This window comes from Patagioenas fasciata, chromosome 6 (assembly GCF_037038585.1).
Source record: "Patagioenas fasciata isolate bPatFas1 chromosome 6, bPatFas1.hap1, whole genome shotgun sequence".
In the NCBI taxonomy this organism is placed as follows: Eukaryota; Metazoa; Chordata; class Aves; order Columbiformes; family Columbidae; genus Patagioenas; species Patagioenas fasciata.
This window is the reverse complement of record NC_092525.1, coordinates 21,368,451-21,388,958: the sequence shown is the minus strand read 5'-3', so window position 1 is coordinate 21,388,958 and position 20,508 is coordinate 21,368,451. Positions and strand designations below refer to the sequence as shown.

Genomic DNA, 20,508 nt, shown 5'->3' with positions numbered 1-20,508 from the left:
GGTTCTGTGCCCATGTGCCTGCCCGCTCCCAGGTGTCCTTGTGGCCCTGCCGGTGTCCCGTGCCTGTGCATCCCCGGGGTCCTGTGACCCTGTAGCCCCCGCGGGGGCGTCCTGTGTCTGTGTAGCCCCCCGGGATCCTCTGCCACTGTGCGCCCTTGGCGGGGTCTTGTGCCCCTGTATCCCCCGGTCCCGGCAGTGTCTTATGTCCCTGTGCCTGCCGGCGTCCTATGCCTGTGTGCCTGGTGTTAGTGACTCTGTGCACCCCCGCAGTGTCCTGTGCCCACCTCGGGTGTATCCGTGTCCGCATGTGCCCATGGTGTCCTGTGCCCGTGGCTGTCCTGTGCCTGCACACTTCTCCAGGATGTCCCAGTGTTTATGGACCCCAGGCCTGTCCCTGTCCTCGCGTACCCTCGGGTGTCCGTGTCACCACACACCCGCTTGGACTATCCCTGTCCCCATATAGCTCCTGGGTATCCCTGTCCCCACATGCCCCCTTGGACTGTGCCTGTCCCCATGTACTCCCGGGTGTCCCTGTACTTATGACTCCCTGGGGCTGTCCCTGTCCTTGTGGACCCCCAGAGCTGTCCTTGTCCTCATGGACCCCTCTGGGCAGTCCCTCCCCACACAGGCCACCATGAGCAGATAGTGCCTTGGCACCTCCCAAACCTTTTCCAGAAGGTCCTGCTTCCTGGCGGCCTTTCCTCCTGGTGCTCCCCATCCCCATCACAGTTGGGCACTGCATTGGTGTCCCATATCACCTGCTGTCCCATTTGCTAACAAGCGTTCCAATAAACAATGCTTGCTCTGGACTTCTACATTTGAATTAAAACCAAAAGAAACCCCACAATGAGATGGAGCCCAGCTTGGCCTAATGGCACACGGCCTCCCTCCTCCTCTCTGTTGTGGGGTTGGCAAGCCGGCCTTAGGAAATTAAGTAAATACCAATGGAGGAGTTGAAAAATAGGTTACCTTGTAATTGAATTTTTTTGCCTGCAGCTAAAGAAAAATTAGCCTTCCTCCTATCTTGTGGAGCCTGTGTGTTTGAGAGCTTACCGGGGTGTGTAATAACTGAAAGGATGGCGTGACAGCTCCTTGGCCCAGCCTTTTCCACTGCCTCACTCCTGAGCTTTGCCTTCCTCCCCGCCCGCCTTTCCCCTGCCTTTAAACTCCAAGCACTGCCATGGAAATGTAGAGCTTTGACAGCTCAGAGGAGCCAGGAACAGGACTCCTGGCAGAACTATGCAGCCCCAATGCTGCACCAGGAGCCGGGGGAGAGCCCCAATCCAGGGGAGACCCCAGCTCAGGGGGGGTCATCACCCCATTACCCCATTCCGTCATCCCATCTTACAGCAGATGCTGCTACAGCCACCATCGAGTAGCAGAGGCCATCGGGGTGGGAGAAAGGTTCAGGGCAGAGCACCCCAAGTGCTGGACCCCAAGTGGCCAGGGGGTCATCTTCCCCTGTTTGGGAGGATGCAGGACCCCCAGCATGGGCAGGCAGTGTGGCTGCAGTCTGGCTCTCCTCCCCACAGCTCCAGCAGCTCCTGATGCAGCAAGATGACACAGGCTTTGATTTATTGAGCTGGTGCATTAGTATCAATTTTTTTCCTCCTTTTTCCATAATGAGCTGTTTGCATAGTGATGCCTGCTGTGCTGCTCTTCCTCCTTTCCCCCAGCACCCAGGTTTTGAGGGGCATTTCCCGTGGAGAAGAGACCTGCAGCCCAACCTTGGGTACCGTACTGTCATCCTGCAAAGAGGGAGATGTGCTTGGCCCCCCCAGGAGCCAGGGATGCCTCGAGCATCAGCCTCCCACTCCTGTTCCCACTCGGGGTATGGGATCACAGGTGCAAACCTTTCTGGGGTGCTGAGCATGGGTGGCTGCATGGCTGGGGGGTGATGAGTGCATCCCATGGCAGGAAGCAGGGTCCTTATTAGGGGAACACAGAACAGCCTGGGGCATCCCAAGAGCATCTCCAAGCCCCTGACATTTTGGTGTACCCCTCCAGCAGCAAGTCGAGGGCTGGGGCTCTCACTCCCAGCTGCTCAGCTCTGTTTCCACCAGGCCCATCCCTGGTGAGGGTCTTGCTCCTGGGCTCACAGCACTTGCCAAGAAAATAATAATAGTAATAATAATAGCCAAGAAAACCTATGCTTCTGCAAAGATCTGACTTATGCTGCATCAACTTTATCCCACCGCTGAGCCTATGAGCAATTAATCCTTCTGACTGCTCCAAGAAGTGATGAAACCAATAGGTCACTTTTTTTTTTTTTTCCTCAGCAGTAATTAATGGTTTAATTAACACTCACGACATCCAATTCCCATGGCTTCGCACGAGCAGCCTCCACTGCCAGGGCCTCACTGCACAGTCTCCAGTAACTGGGAGTGGAAAGGGTTAGCTGCCGGCTGGAGGCCGCCCATCTGGCCATGATTTCATCCCAAGCTGGAAACTTCTCCTCCTCCTGAGCAGCAGTGGCATTTCCAACACCTCTCACAGCCTGCTTTGCCTTTGCATGGGCTTGTTTATGGTGCAGTGTCTTTTATAGCCAAGGGAAGAAACCAGGTGCCATGCGCTATGCATGGCCCTTGTTATTTACTCTTAAAAATTTTACAGTATTTTAACACCAGTCCCCAAGAAATTTTACTTGTCCCAAGGAGAATAGCTGCTTGTAACCGGTTGCTAATTACAAGTATGGATGTCAATTAATTCATTTAGCTAATTATCCACTCTCTGAGCATCACGCACCAAAGAACTGTAAAAGACGGGCATATGGTGATGGATGGGAAGGAAGAAGCTGGTGCCTGTGCGTGCTCACCGGGATGCCGGGGCGAGGGAATGCAGGCAGCGCGAGAGAGGGGGGAACACTACAGCCTCCGCAAGCTGTAATTACAGCACAATGCTAGTTGGGCCTGAAAAACATCAGCCCTCTCCTTGCAACTTTTGTTTGGAGGCTTGTGTGTGAGTCAAGCATCTGAAGTGTTTCTAATTGTGCTGCTCCCCTTGACATGGAGGTGGGGAGGAATCATTTTCCCTGCAACCAGCGAACGTCTTGATCATCAGGGATTGCTGAAACAAACAGTCCTAAGAAGAGAGGGAGAGATCCCTGATGAGCTTCCGTGCTAAAGGTGGGGAGGTGTGCTGGAGGATGCTTGTTGCAATCTGGCCACCTGTGAGCCTTACAGGGCACCTGTGCTGCTGTGAGTGAATATAAAACCATCTTGGTGAAAAATAATCTTATTTGCTGTCCCAAAAACGTTTTAAAGGAGATGTTATTTTCTGAAATGATTTGAGTTAAATCACATCTGGGTGTGCAGACTTACCTGGGAGGCACAGAGGAGGTTGTGGGGGAATGGCAGAGCAGACACACCCTCCCCACTCTCAGAAAGCCAAAGAGGAATTGCAGATTTTATCCTAGCAGCTGAGCAGCACATGCTCAGTGGGGTTAAAGTCCTCAGTCAAAGCAGGACACCAGTCTTCTTCTGGAAGGAATCTCCATCACTGTCACCCAGTGAGACGCTGCTTCCATCCCACCATCAGATACTGATACTCGGTGCCCACCACGAGCATTTGCTCTCTTCCAGGACTTTGCTATTCTTATTTACCAAGAAAACAGAGGTCTTATTTCCTGTGTAATTTGCTTGATTATTTCACCACTGACTTTCCAATGGCAATGCTTGTGTTGCCTGTGCCAAAAGGAGCTTTGATCAAACTCGTGTATGTCAATTACCAAGATTCACTTATAAAAGCACATAAATAAAATACAAATAGAACAACATCTCTCCCAAACCCAATAGGCTGTATCATTGATGTGGTGGCATGGTGATTCGCATTTTATTTCCTTATTATTAAAAAAAAGGGGATTTATTATAAGCCTTGTTAGAGGTGCTTCAAAAGCAGCAGGGCCAAGGAGCTGAGCCATGGGAACTGGAGTGGCTCTGGAGAAGTTTGTGGAGGCTTTTCCAGCTGGTGAGCTCCGTGGAAAATCCAAATATTTTCAGGCAGGTTTAATTAGGGGCGAGGAAGAGCCTCATGTGATGCTGTGCCGTAGGTACCGAGTGGATTGGGGCAGCAGCCAGGCACCCCTGTGCCCCTCACTGGGGTGATGGGGGGAGTAGAGAGGGTGATGCATGGGGCCAGAGAGGAGATCCAGGACCCTGGGCCCCATCTCAGGGGCTGCTCACCAGGATGGAATGGAAGGCAAAACACTGGGTGCCGCTCTGCAGAGCTGCTGGCAGTGTGCAGGTGCCCCCGCTGCGCTCCCCGGCTTTCACTTCTGCAGCAGAGTGTTGGCCAAGATGCAAATCTCCTGAGCGCCGGCCATTTTCCAGGCAAGAGCAGATTGGCCAAGCGCTACCTTAAGAAAAGTTATGTGTGACTGTACATTTAAGGAAGCAGGGGGTGTGTGCTGGCCCCGTCCCAGATCCGCACGCCAGCCCTGGCCTCAACACCCGCGCTTGGTGCTGCTGCGTGCGCAGGTGTCCGGACGCTTCTCCTCCGAGCCCGCTGTTGCCTTGCCACTGCCTGCAAATGCTCAGCTTCTTCTGGCTGAGGTGAGGGCTGGGGACAATAGGGACAAGGAGGGGGGACACGGGGGCTGGATGAGCCAGAGCCAGCATCCACGGACACTTGCATGCCCAGTGATGGAGCGGTGGCTTGTCCTGGCTTGTGTCGGTGCTGGGTGGCTCTGCCGGGGGGGGGGCACGTGGGATGTAAGCCCCTTGTGCCCCCCTCAGCTTGCTTGGGTGATGCCCTCTTGCCCTGAGGGGTTGCAGTGAGCTGTGCCACAGTCCCATCGCTGCGGGGTGGGGGGGGCGGGATGTGGCACCCTCTGGCTGCAATGAGGACAGTGGGTGACAGCCAGCAACAACAACCCCCTCCAGGGTCGTTCTGGGTGTGCTGGGAGGAATGCTGGGGGGCATTTGCCTTGAATCAGCCTTTTTTCATTTAAAAGTGGTGTCAGATATTTGGGAAGGGCAGGCACAGGGCTGCTAGGAATGCTGGTGCTGTGGGAAGGGCAGAGGGAAGCACCAGAGCTGACTGGGGTAGCGTGGGTGGCCAGATAGGGTGGGTGTCATGACTCCGTGGTGGTCTCCACTCTGATGGTCTTGACCGCAGTGGTCACAACTGTGGTGCTCACCATGGTTGAGACCACCACGGTCGAGGCTGCCAGGGTGGAGACCACTGGACCACCACGGTGTCCACCCTGGTGGTCTCTACCCTGGTGGTCTCAACAGTGGTGGTCACCACAGCTAAGACCACCAGGGTCTCCACGTGGTCTCCACTTGGTCTTGCATGCAGCAATTTACACTACGGTCTCCACCTTGGTGGGCTTGACTGCGATGGTCTCAATGCTATGGCAGTCTCCTCCCCAAGAAAACCGTGAGCGGCAGGGGAAAGGTGCCTGGGCTGAGCGATGCTGTTGGGTGTCCCTGTGCTTCTGCATTTTGGCCCTGGTGGTGTTTGCAGCTGTGACAGGGTGACACGCGACTTCTCCATCCCCCTGGGCTGGAGGCAGCGGTGCCAGAAGACCTTTGTTCCCTGGGACACTCCCTGGGGAGACTTTGTCCCCATGCCGGCAAAACAGCACCAGCCTTCCTGGGAGCCTCCTGGGAGCTGCAGAGAGCGACTGTGGGGGTATGGCCAGGGCTGTGGGCATGGACAGGGCTGGGTATGCTTCACCTGGCATTGAACTGAGTGGTAGAGTGGGATGAGATGGCCCTGCAGGGGTCCCCCCCATGTAAAGGTTTCCCAAGGGTGGTGGATGTAAAGCTGTTGACCGTTGTGTCCCCCCGTGCTGCCTTTGGCACTCAGTTCACACTTTCCTGGCTCCGCGCCTCTCTTTGCTTCATGAAACCCTGGGGAAAGCACGATGTGTGGTCCCAAAAATACTCCTCACAGGGTGTCTTGGCCTTTCTTCTGAGCTGGCCACCCTCCTGGGGTCCCGCCAAAACCCATCACAAGAGCTGCCACACCTCCTCACCATGCGGTGACCTGGTGATTCAGTCCCTCTGGTCCTGGTGGGGCCACCATCCTGATGGCTCCGCAGAAGAACCAGCACTGTGCACCTGAGAGAGCACCATGGGTCTTGTCCCAGGGACCCCACTCCATCCCTGTGGCCACGGGGTGATGGAGCCAGGCTGGACATCTCCACCGCTGCTCACTGGTGGGGGTCCCGCTGGAGGGGACATCTCCCCTTGCGCAAAAACTGCCCGTCCTGTCCCTGGGAGCACCAGGGCTGTTTGGGGACTCTGGGCCCATGGAGGATTTGTGGTCCAGGTCTTGGGAGAAGGAGAGCCCTCGCTACCCTGTTGAGATGGCAGAATTTCCTAAAGTAGGTCAGGTTAATTTTTTAACGCATACAGATTTGCTTGTTACCATGGATATTGCTCAATTATACACCAATAATCCCCCATGAGAACTTCATTGTTGCCACTTTCCTCCTTGCCATCTCCCCGCTTTTTTCTTTAAATATTCCCAGGGTGGATAAGGATGTGCCAAGGAGCTGGGGTGAGGGTACGAGACTGGAACCAGGAGAGGGAAAATGGGGTTTAGGTGTTTGGGAGGTGGTGGGGCAGTGGGAGAGCTCTGGAGGGTTGGGAGGGGGCAGCTTGAGGCTGCAGGACCTGAGAGGGTTTTGCAATGGAGGTTGCCCCAGGCTGGTGGGACCCCAGGTGCTTTTCCAAGAGGCCAGCACCTAATTTGACAGCTGAGACCATCCCTGGAGCTTGGAGTGCTCCCTTGGAGTGCTTCGGTGGTGAGGGATATGCTCCTGTCAGGGTATAGGAGAGCAGTGGGGGTCCCCCAGTATTTGTGGAGTCATTGGGATGTTTCCCGCTCCATGCCATCCCCCTGGTTTGCTCTGCAAGCTCCTTACACCTTCAGCAGTGCAGGAAGTGAGTGTAGCAGGAGGCAAGAAAAATATTCTGCTGGAAGGGTTATTTTTCCTAATGAAAACTTTTTTTTTTTGCGGGGGGTAGAAGTGGGTCACTCTAGGGGTGACAGTGTAAGAGCATCATTGCCTGGGTACTTCATCCCGTTGCCATGGTGACCCAAGGGCTGCATCAGTCAACAACTTTAGATATGTGACAGTTGAGTGAGGTTGAAGATTTTAATGAGGACAGACACTTGCTTGCTTAGTTTCAATAACCAAATACTCTGTAAATACCCACCGGCTGAATGGTTCTGGGTCTCTGAACCATGTTAGCGACATGTGGCCGTGTTGCTCCCTGACCTTGGTCAGAGCACTGTGCTCCAGGGTGGGCTCAGAAATACTGGGGAGATGGATGCAAAGCAGATGGCTCTTTTTTTTTTCACCCTCCTGCTGACCCAATCCAGGGCACAGGGTGACACGGTTGCAATAAGAGAGTGTGGAGCCAGAAGCAGGTTTGGGTTTCCAAGGTACGGCCCAAGCCGTGTGTCCTATGGCATTGGCCGCTGCACCTGTGGGGTGTGACAGAGCCACCCCCAGACACCGTCTTGTGTCTGCAATAAAGGAAATCCAGGGAGCAAGGCCAGCTTGCTAAGGATGGGATTAACTCTTGTACCAGGCTCTTGAAAGGGTGGGTGAGACGTAAGCAAGCTCCCAAGCCTTGATATCAAGCCCAGAGAAGTTGTGGGGCTGGGCTGGGGGGCTTTGAAAGCCTCAGCGGTGCTGCTTGCATCCATCAGTGCTCTGAGCACCCTCATTTCATCCCAACCACAGCAGGTGTGCACCGTGCGACACCCCAACACTGGCTCCCACAAAGGGCTGTTTTTTGTCTCTGTGTCAAAATCAGTCAGTCCCACACCTTGGCTGGACCCGTGTAGGAGTGGGATGCTTGCTGGGACAGTTGAGAGCACGCCAAGAGCCCACTGGTGTTGTGTTTAAAAGCAAAATGTAAATATAAAGCCTCTTCCACTTGTTTCTGCTGCAGCTCCCACACTACCTTTCTTTCCAACACCACCACTGTGTCCAGCTGGGACCTTGTAGCCGTGCGTGTGGCCAGGGACCCTGCGGTCACCCAAGGGCATGCGATGCCCTTGGCAATGCTTGAGCTCCGCAGGCAAAGGGGCTGGTGCTGGGCACAGTGGCGTTGCCCACAACGGGTGCTTCCCATTTGCTGCCCCCAGTACCACCCGTGTGTGGCGTGAGTCCTGCTGGCTGCCAAAAATAGTCTCCTGGCTGTCTTGTGACCGTGGCAGTGTCATTGTGCCGGCTGGAGGAGCTTCAAGACACATCTCTTTGTCACATGTAGTAACACGGAAAGTACTGACACAGCGTCACTGATCAAGGAACGGGCCACGGCACCACGGCCTGGTCTCGATCCAGCACCCCAAAATAGATAGGAGTGTTTCCATCGCAGCTGGTAGGTCCTGTCCCCCAAGGAATGGCAGGTGCCAGCCCCAGCTCTGCCCTTCTCTGTTTCGGCTCCAGCAGCCACCCCGGTAGGTGCTGGTGCCATGGGGAGGGACGTCAGCATGGGGACAGGATGTGACAACCAGCCACACAGGTGGCTGTGGCAAATGGTGGCTCCACCACACCTGCCACGCGTGGGACCTTGTCCCAGCTGAGGGTCAACCACGGGCATCCTCAACGCCCGGCTCTACCGGTCCTGCAGTAACCGCAGCCACTCTTCTCCTTTCCAGATGTCTCTTAAAAATGGTCAAGGAGAATATTGTAGTGCCTGAAGAGATCTTGAATTTCTGTTGCAATGGCCTCCAGGTACCCCCCATGCTGTGCAACTAACCCTGGGGCTCCCTGTTGTGCCAGTGGCTACTAACCATGGCTGTGCCAGTGGCTACTAACCATGGCTGTGCCAGGCAGGTGTCACCCAGTGCCGGGAGCCGCTCCCAGCCCTGCACCAGCCCCCGTGCCATCCGCTTCCCATGTGTTCCCCAGCAGCATCCTCAGCCTCTTGCTGGCCACTGTGGGGTCAAGGCTATTCCCATGGAATGCCATTTTTTGCCCTAAAATTTAGAAACAGCAAGCACTGGCAAAATGAGTGGCAGGAGCTCCAGCCAGGCTGGCTGCTGGCTTTGCAGCAAGTGGCTTTGGAGCTCTTTGAATTGCTGGCTCGTACCCCAGAGCCTGCTGGCTTTCCGAAATAGCTCCGTTGTGCTTCTGTGAGTACCTTGGAACACTGGAAAACAGCCTGGGGGGTTCGCAAACGGGCTCTGGTGGCCAGGGGTCCGTCTTGCTGCAGGATGGGGGGCCCTTTGCCATAGGCTCAGCTTGTCGTGTTTGCCGCCACCTCTGCTTAGTGGAGGTTTGTGTCGTTCCTGTACCAGTAGCTATGGAAACAGAGGTTAGACCCACCAGAGAAAAATGCTGTTCTGAGAGGCAGTGAGCCCGGGGTAGTCAGGAAAGCTTCATTTTCAGCATAAACCCATCTTTAAAAGTAGCTGGGCAAACCAAAGGGCAAAAAAGCTGCTGCAACGGGGCTCTCACAACAAGTGCTGCAAACAGGAGCCGCGGTGGGAGCAGAAAGCGGAAGGAAGAAAGGCTGTAATGAAGCCCAGACGGCTCCTCATGTCTCCTCAATTACTCACCGGGCTAACTGAGTTCACTCCTTGTGTAACACAGCTTCGCTTGACATCTCATCAGCTATTTTTATTGTCGGCACAGTTGCAATACCAGCCGCTCTCTTCTAAACCCCCTCCCACCAGGGCGGCTCTGTGCCCAGCAAACCCCAAAGCCCATAAGAACTGTCTTTAACTGAGCAAATAATCCCAAGCCAAGCATGCTGCCCCTGGCTCTGCTTGTTCCAGCCATGAAAAGCTGCTTTTGGTGCTTTCTTTGGCAAAGGCAGCTGTTAGTGGAAGGTGTGGAGCATTGCTGCATGCCCAGCCCTGGGCACAAACCCTGGGAGCACAAGCCCACCCTTTGCTGCAGCATTCCGAAAATGCAGCTGTTGGGGGAGCAAAATTCCTTCCCAGAGAATTGATTGACTTTGGAGGGGGTTTTGCAGAGTTTTTGAGAGGAGGCAGTGGGGCTGGGTGATAAATGGCCTGGAAATGTGTAGTGATCACCCAGAAAGCTCTGTTAAGTGAGATTTTTCCTTTGCTGTGGGCTTCAACTGTTTGGCAAGGGCTGGGTGGGTTTTGGTGGTGCCCAGGGCTGTGCAGGGCTGGGGGTCCCACTGGCTCTGCGTGGGTCACTCTTTTCTCAGGGAATTTTTCCCCCATTTGGATAAAACAGAGCTCTCATTCCACTCAGGGCTCAACGTCTCCACCACGTGTCCGAGAGCCAGGAGAGGAGGTACCAGGGGCCATGGAGAGCCCCTCACCCGCCCGCAACCCCACAGAGGTGCAGATGAGCCAGCTGGTGCTGCCCTGCCACACCAACCACTGTGGTGAGCTCAGCACCGGCCAGCTGCTCAAGTGGATCGACACGGCCGCCTGCCTCTCTGGTAAGTCATCCTCTCCCACCAGAGCCATCACTGAGCCAGGAGGGAAGGGACCTGGCGATGTCCCCAGGAGCTGGCTCATTGATGGCGTGCCCAGCAGTCCAGCACTGTCCCTCAGAGCTGACGCCAGCCAGGGACCCACGTCATGCCATTCTGCTGAGTAATTAGAGAGTGAACGGGAGCAGGATGAGAGGGGGAGGAGATGTGTGCTGCAGCACGCATGCTTGCTTGAGGACAGATCAAAATTGACGTCTGTTTCTTTCCAAGCACTGTCCTTGTCCTTGCCTGGTGCACAGGGCATGGCAAGACTGGGTTGGCAGCATCCCTGGCATCCCGGCAGAGCTTTGCCAGACAGGGCGGAGCTCCTCTGCCCAGCAAGAAGCTCATCCCATGGGTCACCAAGCGCCAGGAAAGGAAAAAGGGTGTAGTCTTGCAGGTTGATGAGCTTCCTGATACAATTTTGCACTTTGAGGTTCCCAGTGTCCCGAGGGAAACCTGGAACAGCAAAACAACTTTAAAATATTTGCTACGTATGGGGAGATACCAGTTGCTTGCGCATCCCAGCAGTGTCTGAAAGCATGGAGGGAAGGCAAACAGCAGGGCAGTATGCCTCCTAGTTACAACACATGCTCCAAACCCTCAAAACAACTGCAAACCGACACTGCTACTAGGTGGAGAAACCCCAAACTCCGTTCTCATCTCCTGCAAACGCAGCAGAAGGGCACAAACAGGGAAAGGGACACCAGCCAGGGTTTCACGGGTGCCACCAGCCCTGAGGCAGCAGCCCTGGGGCAGAAAAGCCCCCATGCCCCTGCCACGCTCACTGTGTTGCTGCTGGTAGCTGATGCAGTTTGTTTTTCCTTTCCAGCTGAGAGACATGCAGGCTGCCCATGTGTCACGGCTTCCATGGATGATATCTATTTTGAGCGTACCATTAGGTAAATACCCAGCTCTTCAGTGGGGCGCGTGCAAGGGACATGAATGGGGTTTTTTCCCATCTGCTGGGTGCAACGTGGACAGTGAGGCTGGAGCTGGTACAGGGAGCAGCATGTTTGGGAGTGCAGGAGATGCAGTGGCAGTGTCAGGCTCACAGGGCAGGCAGCGATTAAGGCTCTGGCTCCGCTGGGGGGCTGTGGACTGACTCTGCTCTGATTTATCCATTGTCTGGTCACCTGGAGAACTCCTGCTGGGTTGGCTTCCTAGTATTTTCCCTGACTCCAGATCCTCCCTGGCTTTGTTCAAGGAACAACTCTGACTTAGTGCTCTAGAAAACTTTAATCTTGCAAACTATGCCTCTGTAGTAGCCACTCATCCACCCATCCATGCATTGGATCATGAGATCCACCAGGCTGAGCTTTTCCTGGCCAAAACCCCCTCCCAAGCTTGTCCTAGCACCCCCTGGTTGCTGCCCCTGAGGAGGTGGACACCCCGATGCCCCTGGGCTGCCCCATTGCAGGGGACAACAGAAGTATTCCCACCAGGCGCAGGTCTTACGTGCCCAAGGTGGTCACCTCCCTTGCCTCCCTGGTGAGCCCGTGTGCTGCCCCCGCCTTTCCCCCTCTGCCAGAGCCCGTGTCTCCCCTGAACAGAGGGATGCCTCTCTGTTCACCTCTGGGTACCATTCAGGTGGCTCCGAGGGTGTTTTGGTGCACCCACAAAGATGCCCACAGGGCTGGATGGCAGAGGTGCCTGTGTGCTGGCAGTGGGTTTTTTGGCAGCCCCATTCCCTGGGGTCCTGTTGACTGAAGCTGTGCCATACAGGATCTATGCTGCCTGGCAGCTCCTTGCTGGTGCTGGAGTCCCAGGGTGTCAGCTGATTTATTTGGTGCTGGGAAGTCCAACTCACTCTTGGGTTTCACTGTCATCGCCAGGAAATGCTAAACTCCCCCTTTCACCATATCACATTGTGGTGTTGACAGGAATGAGTTGCACATCACCCTGTGCTGAAGCCACGGTGTGGCGATGTGGTGCAGCCCTGTGTAACACTGGTAGGGGTGACACTGGTGGACGTGGCACCACTGGGGTCAATGCCTAGTGGCAAACAGTTCCAGCTGCTCGGGCAGCTTTGCCTGGGAAGCTTTTCCCTGTGGGTTTTGGAAGCAGGAGGACAGAACTGAGCCCCATTTCAGAGCATTGAATGCAGCCCTGCAAGGCATTTGCCCTCCTCAGGGACAAGCCAAGCATCACTCCAGGGGATTGGGGAATTTGTGCTGCTCCTGGCTCAGCTCCCGCTTGCTGTGGTCCAGCATGATGCTCCATGTGGGGGGATTTCTCACCAAGCTGCGTGAGGGCAGAGGGAGGTTTGGGTGGTGTTTGCCATCTGCTTACCTCCTTGCCCAGCTGTTTGTGCTTTCTGCTACCCTCCCACTAAGAGGGAGAGACCCCCCTGGGCAGAGAAGGGCTGTAGGTGCTTGGGGACACAGAGAAAACCCCAAGAAATCACTCACCATCTGGGCATCAGATGCTCCCCATCTCTCAGCCCTGCCATGGGGAGCTGTAGCCTCCCCAGAGGATTGCATGTGGGTTCGTGTGGCTTTTATCGCACCAGCTTGTGCTGTTTGGTAAGGAGAGGGTAAAATATTTCTGCAGCTGTAATATAGACAACAGGGGCTGCCAGTGTGCCTGCCCAGACCCCTGTCCTTACCTCCTCACTGCAAACCCAGCTGGAGCATCCACGCTCCAGCCTCGCCATGCCACCGCTTCATCATCTCTAACCCTCTCCTCCCCATCTCGCTTTTTCTTTTCGCACCAGTCAGCAGTATATAAACCCTTCTGGGCAGCGGGATGGGAAGAGCGGTGTCTGGTACGGAGGTTTGCAGCCCTAGAGCAGCTGGCCTAATGCAGCGCTGCCGTGAGTTGGGAGCATTAACCTTGCTGATGCGGCACGACCCAGCCCGGGAGGTGCACTGATGCTGCTCACGTAGCCCCACTAACATTTTGACATGCCACAGTGGGCGCAGGGGTTGCCTCTGGGACCAGGGTCTGTGTTGGGGGACTACTAGAGGCATTGCCTCAACCTTGCACCGTCCCTGCTTCAGCCAGAGCCAATGTGCAAAGCGTGTCAAGCAGCTGAGATGATTCTGGTCATTCGAGGACAAAAGTCGTGCACAGGGACAAAGCAGGAGTTATGGTCTAAAACACATGCTGACTCTTCCTTGCTTCTGGTTTTGAGCCCGCTGTGGTGCAAACCTGCAGCAGCCGCCCTAGCGTTTACTTTTCCACTGTTTTTTTGGCACTGGTCTCTTTCAGAAGATGAAGAATATTCCTGATTTAATAATGCATTTACTAAAGACTCTGCTGTCGGTCTCTCCGATAAGCTTCATTTGCTCATTTGGTTGGTACCAGTCTGGAGTAGGTTAGGCACCACAGGTGCCCCCATTGTGCAGGACAGCCCATGTGGGGCTGGAGGAGCCGTTTGCTCTGGCAGGAGGGTGCATGCCCGCATGGCGAGGGGTGCCAACTTAGCCTTGGGCACCCCTGAACCTCCTAGGTGTCCTGGCAGCACCCCAGACTTGAGACTTGTTTGCATGCAGATGCTGAGGGGGTGACATCTCACTGCCAGGCTTGGACATCTGTGGGCTCCCATGACTGGAGTGTGGCTGTCCCCATGTCCTGCTGACCATCCCGGCATGTCCCCTCTGTCCCAGGCAGTGAGCTGTAATGTTGTCGCACCTCAGTGACCTCCACGCGCTTTCTCCTCTTTCTGTTTTTCAGTGTCGGACAAGTTGTCAACATCAAAGCCAAAGTGAACCGAGCCTTCAACTCCAGCATGGAGGTTGGTGTGTCACCCCCTGCCTTCGTTAACCCCCACCTCATCACCCTCGCCCATCTCCACCAGCTGCATGCACCTCTTCCTCGTGGCCCAATCCTCCCATGGTTCGCAGCTTTGATCCCACATGGAGAACCCTTCCTGCTGTACTCAGTGGGACACAGGTCCCCAGGGAGCAGAGCTGGCTCTCAGGGGTGCTGTGCCTCCTCCTAGGTGGGCATCCAGGTGAGCTACGAGGACCTGTGCAGCGGGAAGCACAGCAGCATCTGCAAGGCATATGCCACCTTCGTGGCACAGAGCCCCTCTGGCTGCAAGGTGAGTGGTGGCTGGTGACTAGGGGGCTCAGGCAGTGAGGAAATAGCTCCTTAGCAGCAGTGCTGATCATAGAATCATTTTGATTGGAAGAAACCCTCAAGATCATTGAGTCCAACCATTAACCTAATTCTGGGTCTAAACCGTGTCCCTAAGAACCTCATCTACTTGCCTTTCAAACTCCTTCATGGATGGTGATTCCACCACTGCCCTGGGCAGCCCATTCCAACACCTGACAACCCCTTCTGGGAAAAAAATTTTCCAAATATACAATCTAAACCTCCCCTGGCACAACTTGAGGCCATGGTCTCCACTGTGTGACACCTCCCAGGGGGTTCCTATCCTGCTATCAGAGCTGTTTGGCCTCTGGCCCCTCTGTCGGCAGCTATAATATAACCCAGGAGGAGCATGGCTGGTCCTGAGACACCTACGGAGGGCCATGCAGTGCTACGGGAGCACATGTTGTCACCTGAAGTAGCCCTGCCTTCTCCTGAAGCCATGTCCCCTTTGCAGGTGAAGCTGCAGCCACTGACCCCACAGACAGAGGAGGAGAAGATTGAGCACAGCATCGCTGCCGAGCGCCGCCGCATGCGGCTGGTCCACAAGGACACTCTCAAGGACCTCCTCACCAGCAGCCCCCAAGAAACAGGTACCGCGTCCCCCAGCTTCCAGCCCCAAAACAGCCCCGACACCCACTGGTGACATCCTCCTTCCTCGGTGTGACTCAGTGAGGGGAGAGTGGTGATTGCAGTGGAGGTTTGGGGATGTTCTGGCCATGGGTTAGGGATCAGCCCCAGCATCCCAGACCCCAAGCTAGGAGGTGTGGGGGAATTGATCCAGTGGGAGGGCAGCTGTGGGGGTCCCACCATCCAGCACGCTGAGCCCCATCCTCCCCGCTCAGCAGAGCTGGAGACGCGGGATGGCAGCGTGGCAGTGCCGGCGGAGAAGACGCGAGTGGAGAGTGTGGAGCTGGTGCTGCCCCCACACGCCAACCATCAGGGCAACACCTTCGGTGGGCAGATCATGGCCTGGATGGAGAATGTGGCCACAATTGCAGCCAGGTGACCAAATGGAGATTTGGGGTGGGGAGATGGTGTGGCTGGAGAGCACAGCCAGAGCAGCATCCAGCCAGGTTGGGACACAGCTGGGTTTGTGGGGACCCTCCAAAGGGATGGTCCCCCTGGACAATGCCATAGAGGGGGTCGCACAGGAGCAAGTTGCTGGGAGACCCCAGGGGAGGGTTCACACTCACCACACTGTCCCTTCTCATGGCTGGTTTTGGCAGTTAGCAGCCAGGGGTGACTTTTTCGTGGTCTCCTCAGCTTTAGCTGGGACAGGGAGGGTGCACAGGACTGCCAGGGTGCTACAGGCAGGGAGTGATACCTGTCCCCACAGCCGGCTGTGCCATGCCCACCCCACGCTGCAGGCCATTGAGATGTTCCACTTTCGGGGACCATCGCAAGTTGGGGACCGCCTGGTCCTCAAAGCCATTGTCAACAACTCCTTCAAAAACAGGTGAGTGCTGGCAGCGGGAGGTCCCATCCCACCCTCCCCGTGGCTCTTCGCACGCTCACCCCTTTTTCTCTGCTCCCGCCCCAGCATGGAGGTGGGGGTCTGTGCTGAGGCACACGGCCAGGAGATGTCCGTCAGCAGGAGACACATCAACAGTGCCTTCATGACCTTTGTGGTGCTGGACGAGAAGGGGCGGCCCCGCACCCTGCCCATGGTGGCACCTGAGCCAGGGGTAAGGATGGGTAGGGTTGGCTTGTCCCCACCATGGTGACACGGGACCCCCAGGAATCCCACTCAACTCCAAAAGGCTCTCAAATTCACGGCAAAACAAATGCAGTTTTATGATGATGGAAAACAAATTGCCTGATAGCAAGTGAATTAAACTGATTGTTTGGTATAACTAATAATAAAATAAACCACTTGCCTGTGCAGAGGCGGAGATGTATTATATTAGCCACGCAAGGCTTAACAGAATATTGCCTGCAAGTCTGAGCTCATATTTCCTGTAATCTAGGGGAAAGAATGCAAACCTCTTAAGTTGCTTTTTACCTTTCAAATCATCCTAATCCACGATTTGCTTAGATCCAAATATTTGAGAAAACCTGTCACACGAGCACAGCAGTGAAGCAAACACCTGTGTACCTCGGGGCACAGCGAAGCCTTCCTCTTGGTCGATCCCTGCCGCCTACCTCATTTTTTGGTGCCTTAAAACTAAGACTCTCTTACCACTCTGCAGGAGAGCATCTCGTGTCCAGAGCCAGGCTCCCTAAAATCTCCTCTTCGCCTGCTTTAAAGCGCTGCGCTACTGCTTTCTTTGGAATAAGCTGCTTTTCTGGAGTTTTTATTTCCCTGGGAGGGGATATTTGCATTGCTAGAGGGTGCAATTTGTGTTTCAGCTGCTGTTTGCAGCTCTGCAGCCACAGTGGGGTTGTTTTCCTAGTGCACCAGTGCCTGTTGCTTGATCCCAGCAAGTGGTAGCAATGCCGAAATAGCTCAGGGTTAATAACCAGCCACCTCTGTCAGCACAGCTGGGGCAGCAGCCAGCAAGCGCAGGGCTTTTCCCTCCTAAAAAGACATCTGTTTTGTTCTTTTGTGTTTTTTTTTTTTTTCCCCCTCCTTTTCCTGTTAACCTAATGTGCTTTTCCCATTTATCAGGATGGAGAGAGGAGGTACAGAGAAGCCAGTGCTAGGAAAAAAATCCGTCTGGACCGGTGAGTGGAAAAAGCAAGTGGGATGCAGGGATGGAGGCAGGAGGGGAATTGGAGCTCAGCACTGGGAATCTGCTTCTTTCCTGCAGAAAATACGTCGTCTCCTGCAAACAGACTGAGGTGCCGCTCTCTGTGCCCTGGGACCAAAGCAACAAGGTAGGGTGCTGCCCTCTGGGAGCTGCTGCCCCCTGGGAGCTGCTGCCTCCTGCCCCCCCCACTTCCCACCCCTGACCTGCTGCCCCTACCCCAGGTTTATTTGAGCTACAACAACGTCTCTGCACTGAAGACGCTCATAGCCAAAGCCAACTGGGCACTGGCCAGAGAAAAGGATAAGGTACTAAATCTGCCCCGTCTCCCCAAGATGCTTCTTGCCCCCAACGCGTGGGCACCCTGGGGACTTGGTAGTGGCTGAGCGTGTCCCAGCCTGTGCCCTGTGCTCCCCCAGGTGCAGATGTACACGCTGGAGGAGGACAAGTTCCTCTCCTTCCGGATTGAGATGTTGGTCTGCATCACTGCCAGCCAAGCCTTCTCCCTGCTCTCCGACCTGCGGCGCCGGCACGAGTGGGACAAACACTACGCGTGAGTTCCCCTTTCCAAAATCCTTAAGTTTGAGGCTCATCACTGAACACCCCTTTGGGCTCTCCTGGGAGCAAATGCACCACCCCAGAGCCATGATTGCTCCTAGAAACCTTTCACCGTGCACCCCTGTCCGCCTGGGCTGATGGCTGCACTTTGCTGCAGAAAACATCTGTTCTGGGTCCCCCAAAATATTTTGGGTATGGCACTAGGCTGTAAGTGTGTACGCCCCTAGACTTGGGGGTGACAGCTGGATTTCTCTGATCTGCCCTCTCCCGCCTCACAGGAGTGCTGAGCTCATCCAGCAAGTGGATGACGACGACATGATCTACCACGTGGTGAGCCAGACGCTCAGCCATGAGAACAAGCCACAGGACTTCGTCATCCTGGCGTCCCGGCGGAAACCCTGCAGCAAGGGGTAACTGTCCCCTTGTCCCCATCCCCTGCTCCCCTCTGGTTGGGCAGCACCAGCTCACTGGGCTCTCTCCTCTCCAGAGACCCTTACGTGGTAGCCTTTCGGTCGGTGACACTGCCCACCCACCCCGCCAGCGACAGCTTCACACGAGGGGAGACGCTCTGCTCTGGTTTCTGCATTTGGCCAGAATCAGAGGAGATGAGCAAGGTGGGATGGATGCTGTGGCCATGCCAAGAGGCTGTGCCACCCACACCCCATTGCGGGGGCTTCCCCATCCCCACGTGTCCCTACTAACCGCCTCCCGTGCCTTGCAGGTGGCTTATTACAACCAGGCCACGCCGGGGTACCTCAACTATGTCACCACCAACGTGGTGGGACTCTCCTCCAACTTCTGCGCCACATTCGAAGCCTGTGAGAAGTTCCTGCTGAAGAACAAGGAGGAGCAGATCGTGCGGCTGTAAGATCTCTAAGGCCACAGCAGCCCTGCTGACAGATGGACAGACAGATGGGGGGCACCTCCATGGTCAAGGGAACATAGGATGGTGGTGCCCAGACCATGCCACCCCCAGCGAGGTCCCAGGAGCTGGGGTGGAGGAGCATCCCTGTACTGCCTCATCCCTTGCACTGGTGTGTCATATCTTTTCTTCTTCTTCCTTTTTTATTAAGAATTTTTGTAAGCTGGTGTACAGGAGTTGGTTTTCTAGTTCACTTAACACTACTTGAATCTTTATATGATCCAAAGTCTTCCTAAAACTGTTTTGTTTGTTTGTTTTACTATTTCTTTATAGGGGAAACTGGTTCTCTTCAAGGCAGCAAAGGGAGAGAGGGGGCAGTGATGTGGGGAGAGGTCTATACTCCTCCTTGGTGTGGGGGTGGCTGGCAGAGCATCCTGCTCCCCCACAGCTGCCTAGTGCTGCTCCCCTTCCCAGGGCAGGGTTGGTAAACAGCCCCCACTCCCCACCCAAGGCTGAAATTCCACCCATGGGGCTGCAGAAGAAGCAGCAATGGAAGCGCATTAAAGGAAAAATACCTGTATCTGCTCCAAGTCTCTGCTCTGGGGGTTCGCTGTGTGGGTAGTGAGTGTGGGCTGGGCTCCTTGGAGGCAGGACTGTGAGCAGAAAGGGGGGTGTCAGCCAGTGCTCCTTGCAAGCGGCTTTGGGGGGCTGCCTGGGGGTGTTGCCACCACAGCAGGGGCAACATGGGCTGCAGCAACACCTTAAACCAGAAACCCCAAACTGCCCCAGGGGCATCACAAAAACAAGAAAAAGACAAATTCAAACCTTGTTTCCTTAAGTCTGAGCAATGCTGCCGAGGATACAGAGTGGTTGCAGGCAACATAGTGGTTGCAGCAGATGCCGAAGTCCAGAGTGTCAAAGGTTTTGATGCCATCTTAATTTCTCTGAGCACTAACGAGCTGAGTGCCTCCAGCGGTGTTTCCCCCCAAGCTGCTTGGATGGAGCTGTTTCACAGATATCTACAGCAGCAGATGAGCTTAGGACCATTTCAAAGACCTTACTGCCAACCTGCTTCTCCCCAAGATGCTCCAGGAAAGCCACCAAAATGTAGCATGGTTGATAGCGGAAGTGCCACCCACTTGTCACACCCCAGGGGGTGTCTGTCCCCAGCCACAGGCTGGCTGAGCCACCTCCCGGCCTTTCCTGGGTCACACACCCAGAGCTTTGCTGATGGCATGGAGGTTTTTGAAAGGTTTATAAACTGAAGGAGCTGCCTGCCCCTCTCCTCAGCCAGCAGCTCCCACCCCTGGTCCCAGCTGCATCCATAAACTCCTAATCTCTGCCATATCTCTGATCATAAACATCGTGCAAGGCCTGGCATGGTGCTGCCCTGACCTCCCCTGCTGTGCTAAGGCCACCAGATAAAGCCATCTCAAGCTCCACATGGCACGAAACCTTCAATTTTTACAGAGCCCTCTTATCTTCTGAAACTCTGAGCAATCCTGCCTTTTATCACTGGGATGTGAGCCATTCTTCCTGCTTTATCAGTAGAAATTGCTGCTGCTGGACTGAGTGCAGGGGATGATGTATTGGCCTGAACATTAACTGACCTCTCTGTCTCCTTAAATGTTGTGCTTTTTCCTGCTGTGGGGCCATGGTCAGTCCTTGCCCAGGCCTGGCTCTGTCCCTGGGGCTGCAGAGTGACAGAGCAGGAGTGACTTGGGGATACGAGGGTGAGCTGCATCGCTGTGAAACACTGGGTGGTTTACATGCATTTGGGAGAGTGGCTGAACAGCTTTTTAATGCTCCCTGCACTACCTGTGTCTAAAAGGGCAGTGTATTTCTGCAGTCGCAGAGACTGCAGCAGAGAGAGAAA

General features: G+C 55.1%; 1 protein-coding gene across 3 annotated transcripts; it reads left to right on the top strand.

The window, feature by feature from the left end:
• The first annotated feature begins 4,428 nt into the window (after window positions 1-4,428).
• ACOT11 (acyl-CoA thioesterase 11) lies at window positions 4,429-19,217 on the top strand. 3 transcript variants are annotated; one of them, XM_065842124.2, is made up of 17 exons: window positions 4,429-4,550; window positions 8,626-8,701; window positions 10,196-10,388; window positions 11,254-11,323; window positions 14,100-14,160; window positions 14,368-14,469; window positions 14,980-15,115; window positions 15,371-15,527; window positions 15,862-15,981; window positions 16,066-16,210; window positions 17,134-17,189; window positions 17,276-17,342; window positions 17,437-17,520; window positions 17,632-17,765; window positions 18,049-18,180; window positions 18,258-18,384; window positions 18,492-19,217. In XM_065842124.2, exons 1-17 carry the CDS (start codon window positions 4,528-4,530, stop codon window positions 18,636-18,638), a joined length of 1,830 nt encoding a protein of 609 aa, XP_065698196.2. In that variant the 5' UTR covers window positions 4,429-4,527; the 3' UTR covers window positions 18,639-19,217. The 3 variants fall into 3 exon arrangements, with proteins under 3 accessions (XP_065698196.2, XP_065698195.2, XP_065698197.2); XM_065842123.2 differs by having other exon boundaries at window positions 15,368-15,527; XM_065842125.2 differs by lacking the exon at window positions 8,626-8,701 and having other exon boundaries at window positions 15,368-15,527.
• Window positions 19,218-20,508: the final 1,291 nt, after the last annotated feature.

What these genes read in the sequence shown, in the direction of transcription:
- ACOT11 (XM_065842123.2), top strand. Translation starts at nt 4,528, where the DNA reads ATGCTCAGCTTCTTCTGGCTGAG. An exon ending in CCTTCAACTCCAGCATGGAG is followed by an intron (nt 14,161 to 14,367) that starts GTTGGTGTGTCA and finishes GCCTCCTCCTAG; the next exon opens with GTGGGCATCCAGGTGAGCTA. An exon ending in AAAAAAATCCGTCTGGACCG is followed by an intron (nt 17,190 to 17,275) that starts GTGAGTGGAAAA and finishes TCTTTCCTGCAG; the next exon opens with AAAATACGTCGTCTCCTGCA.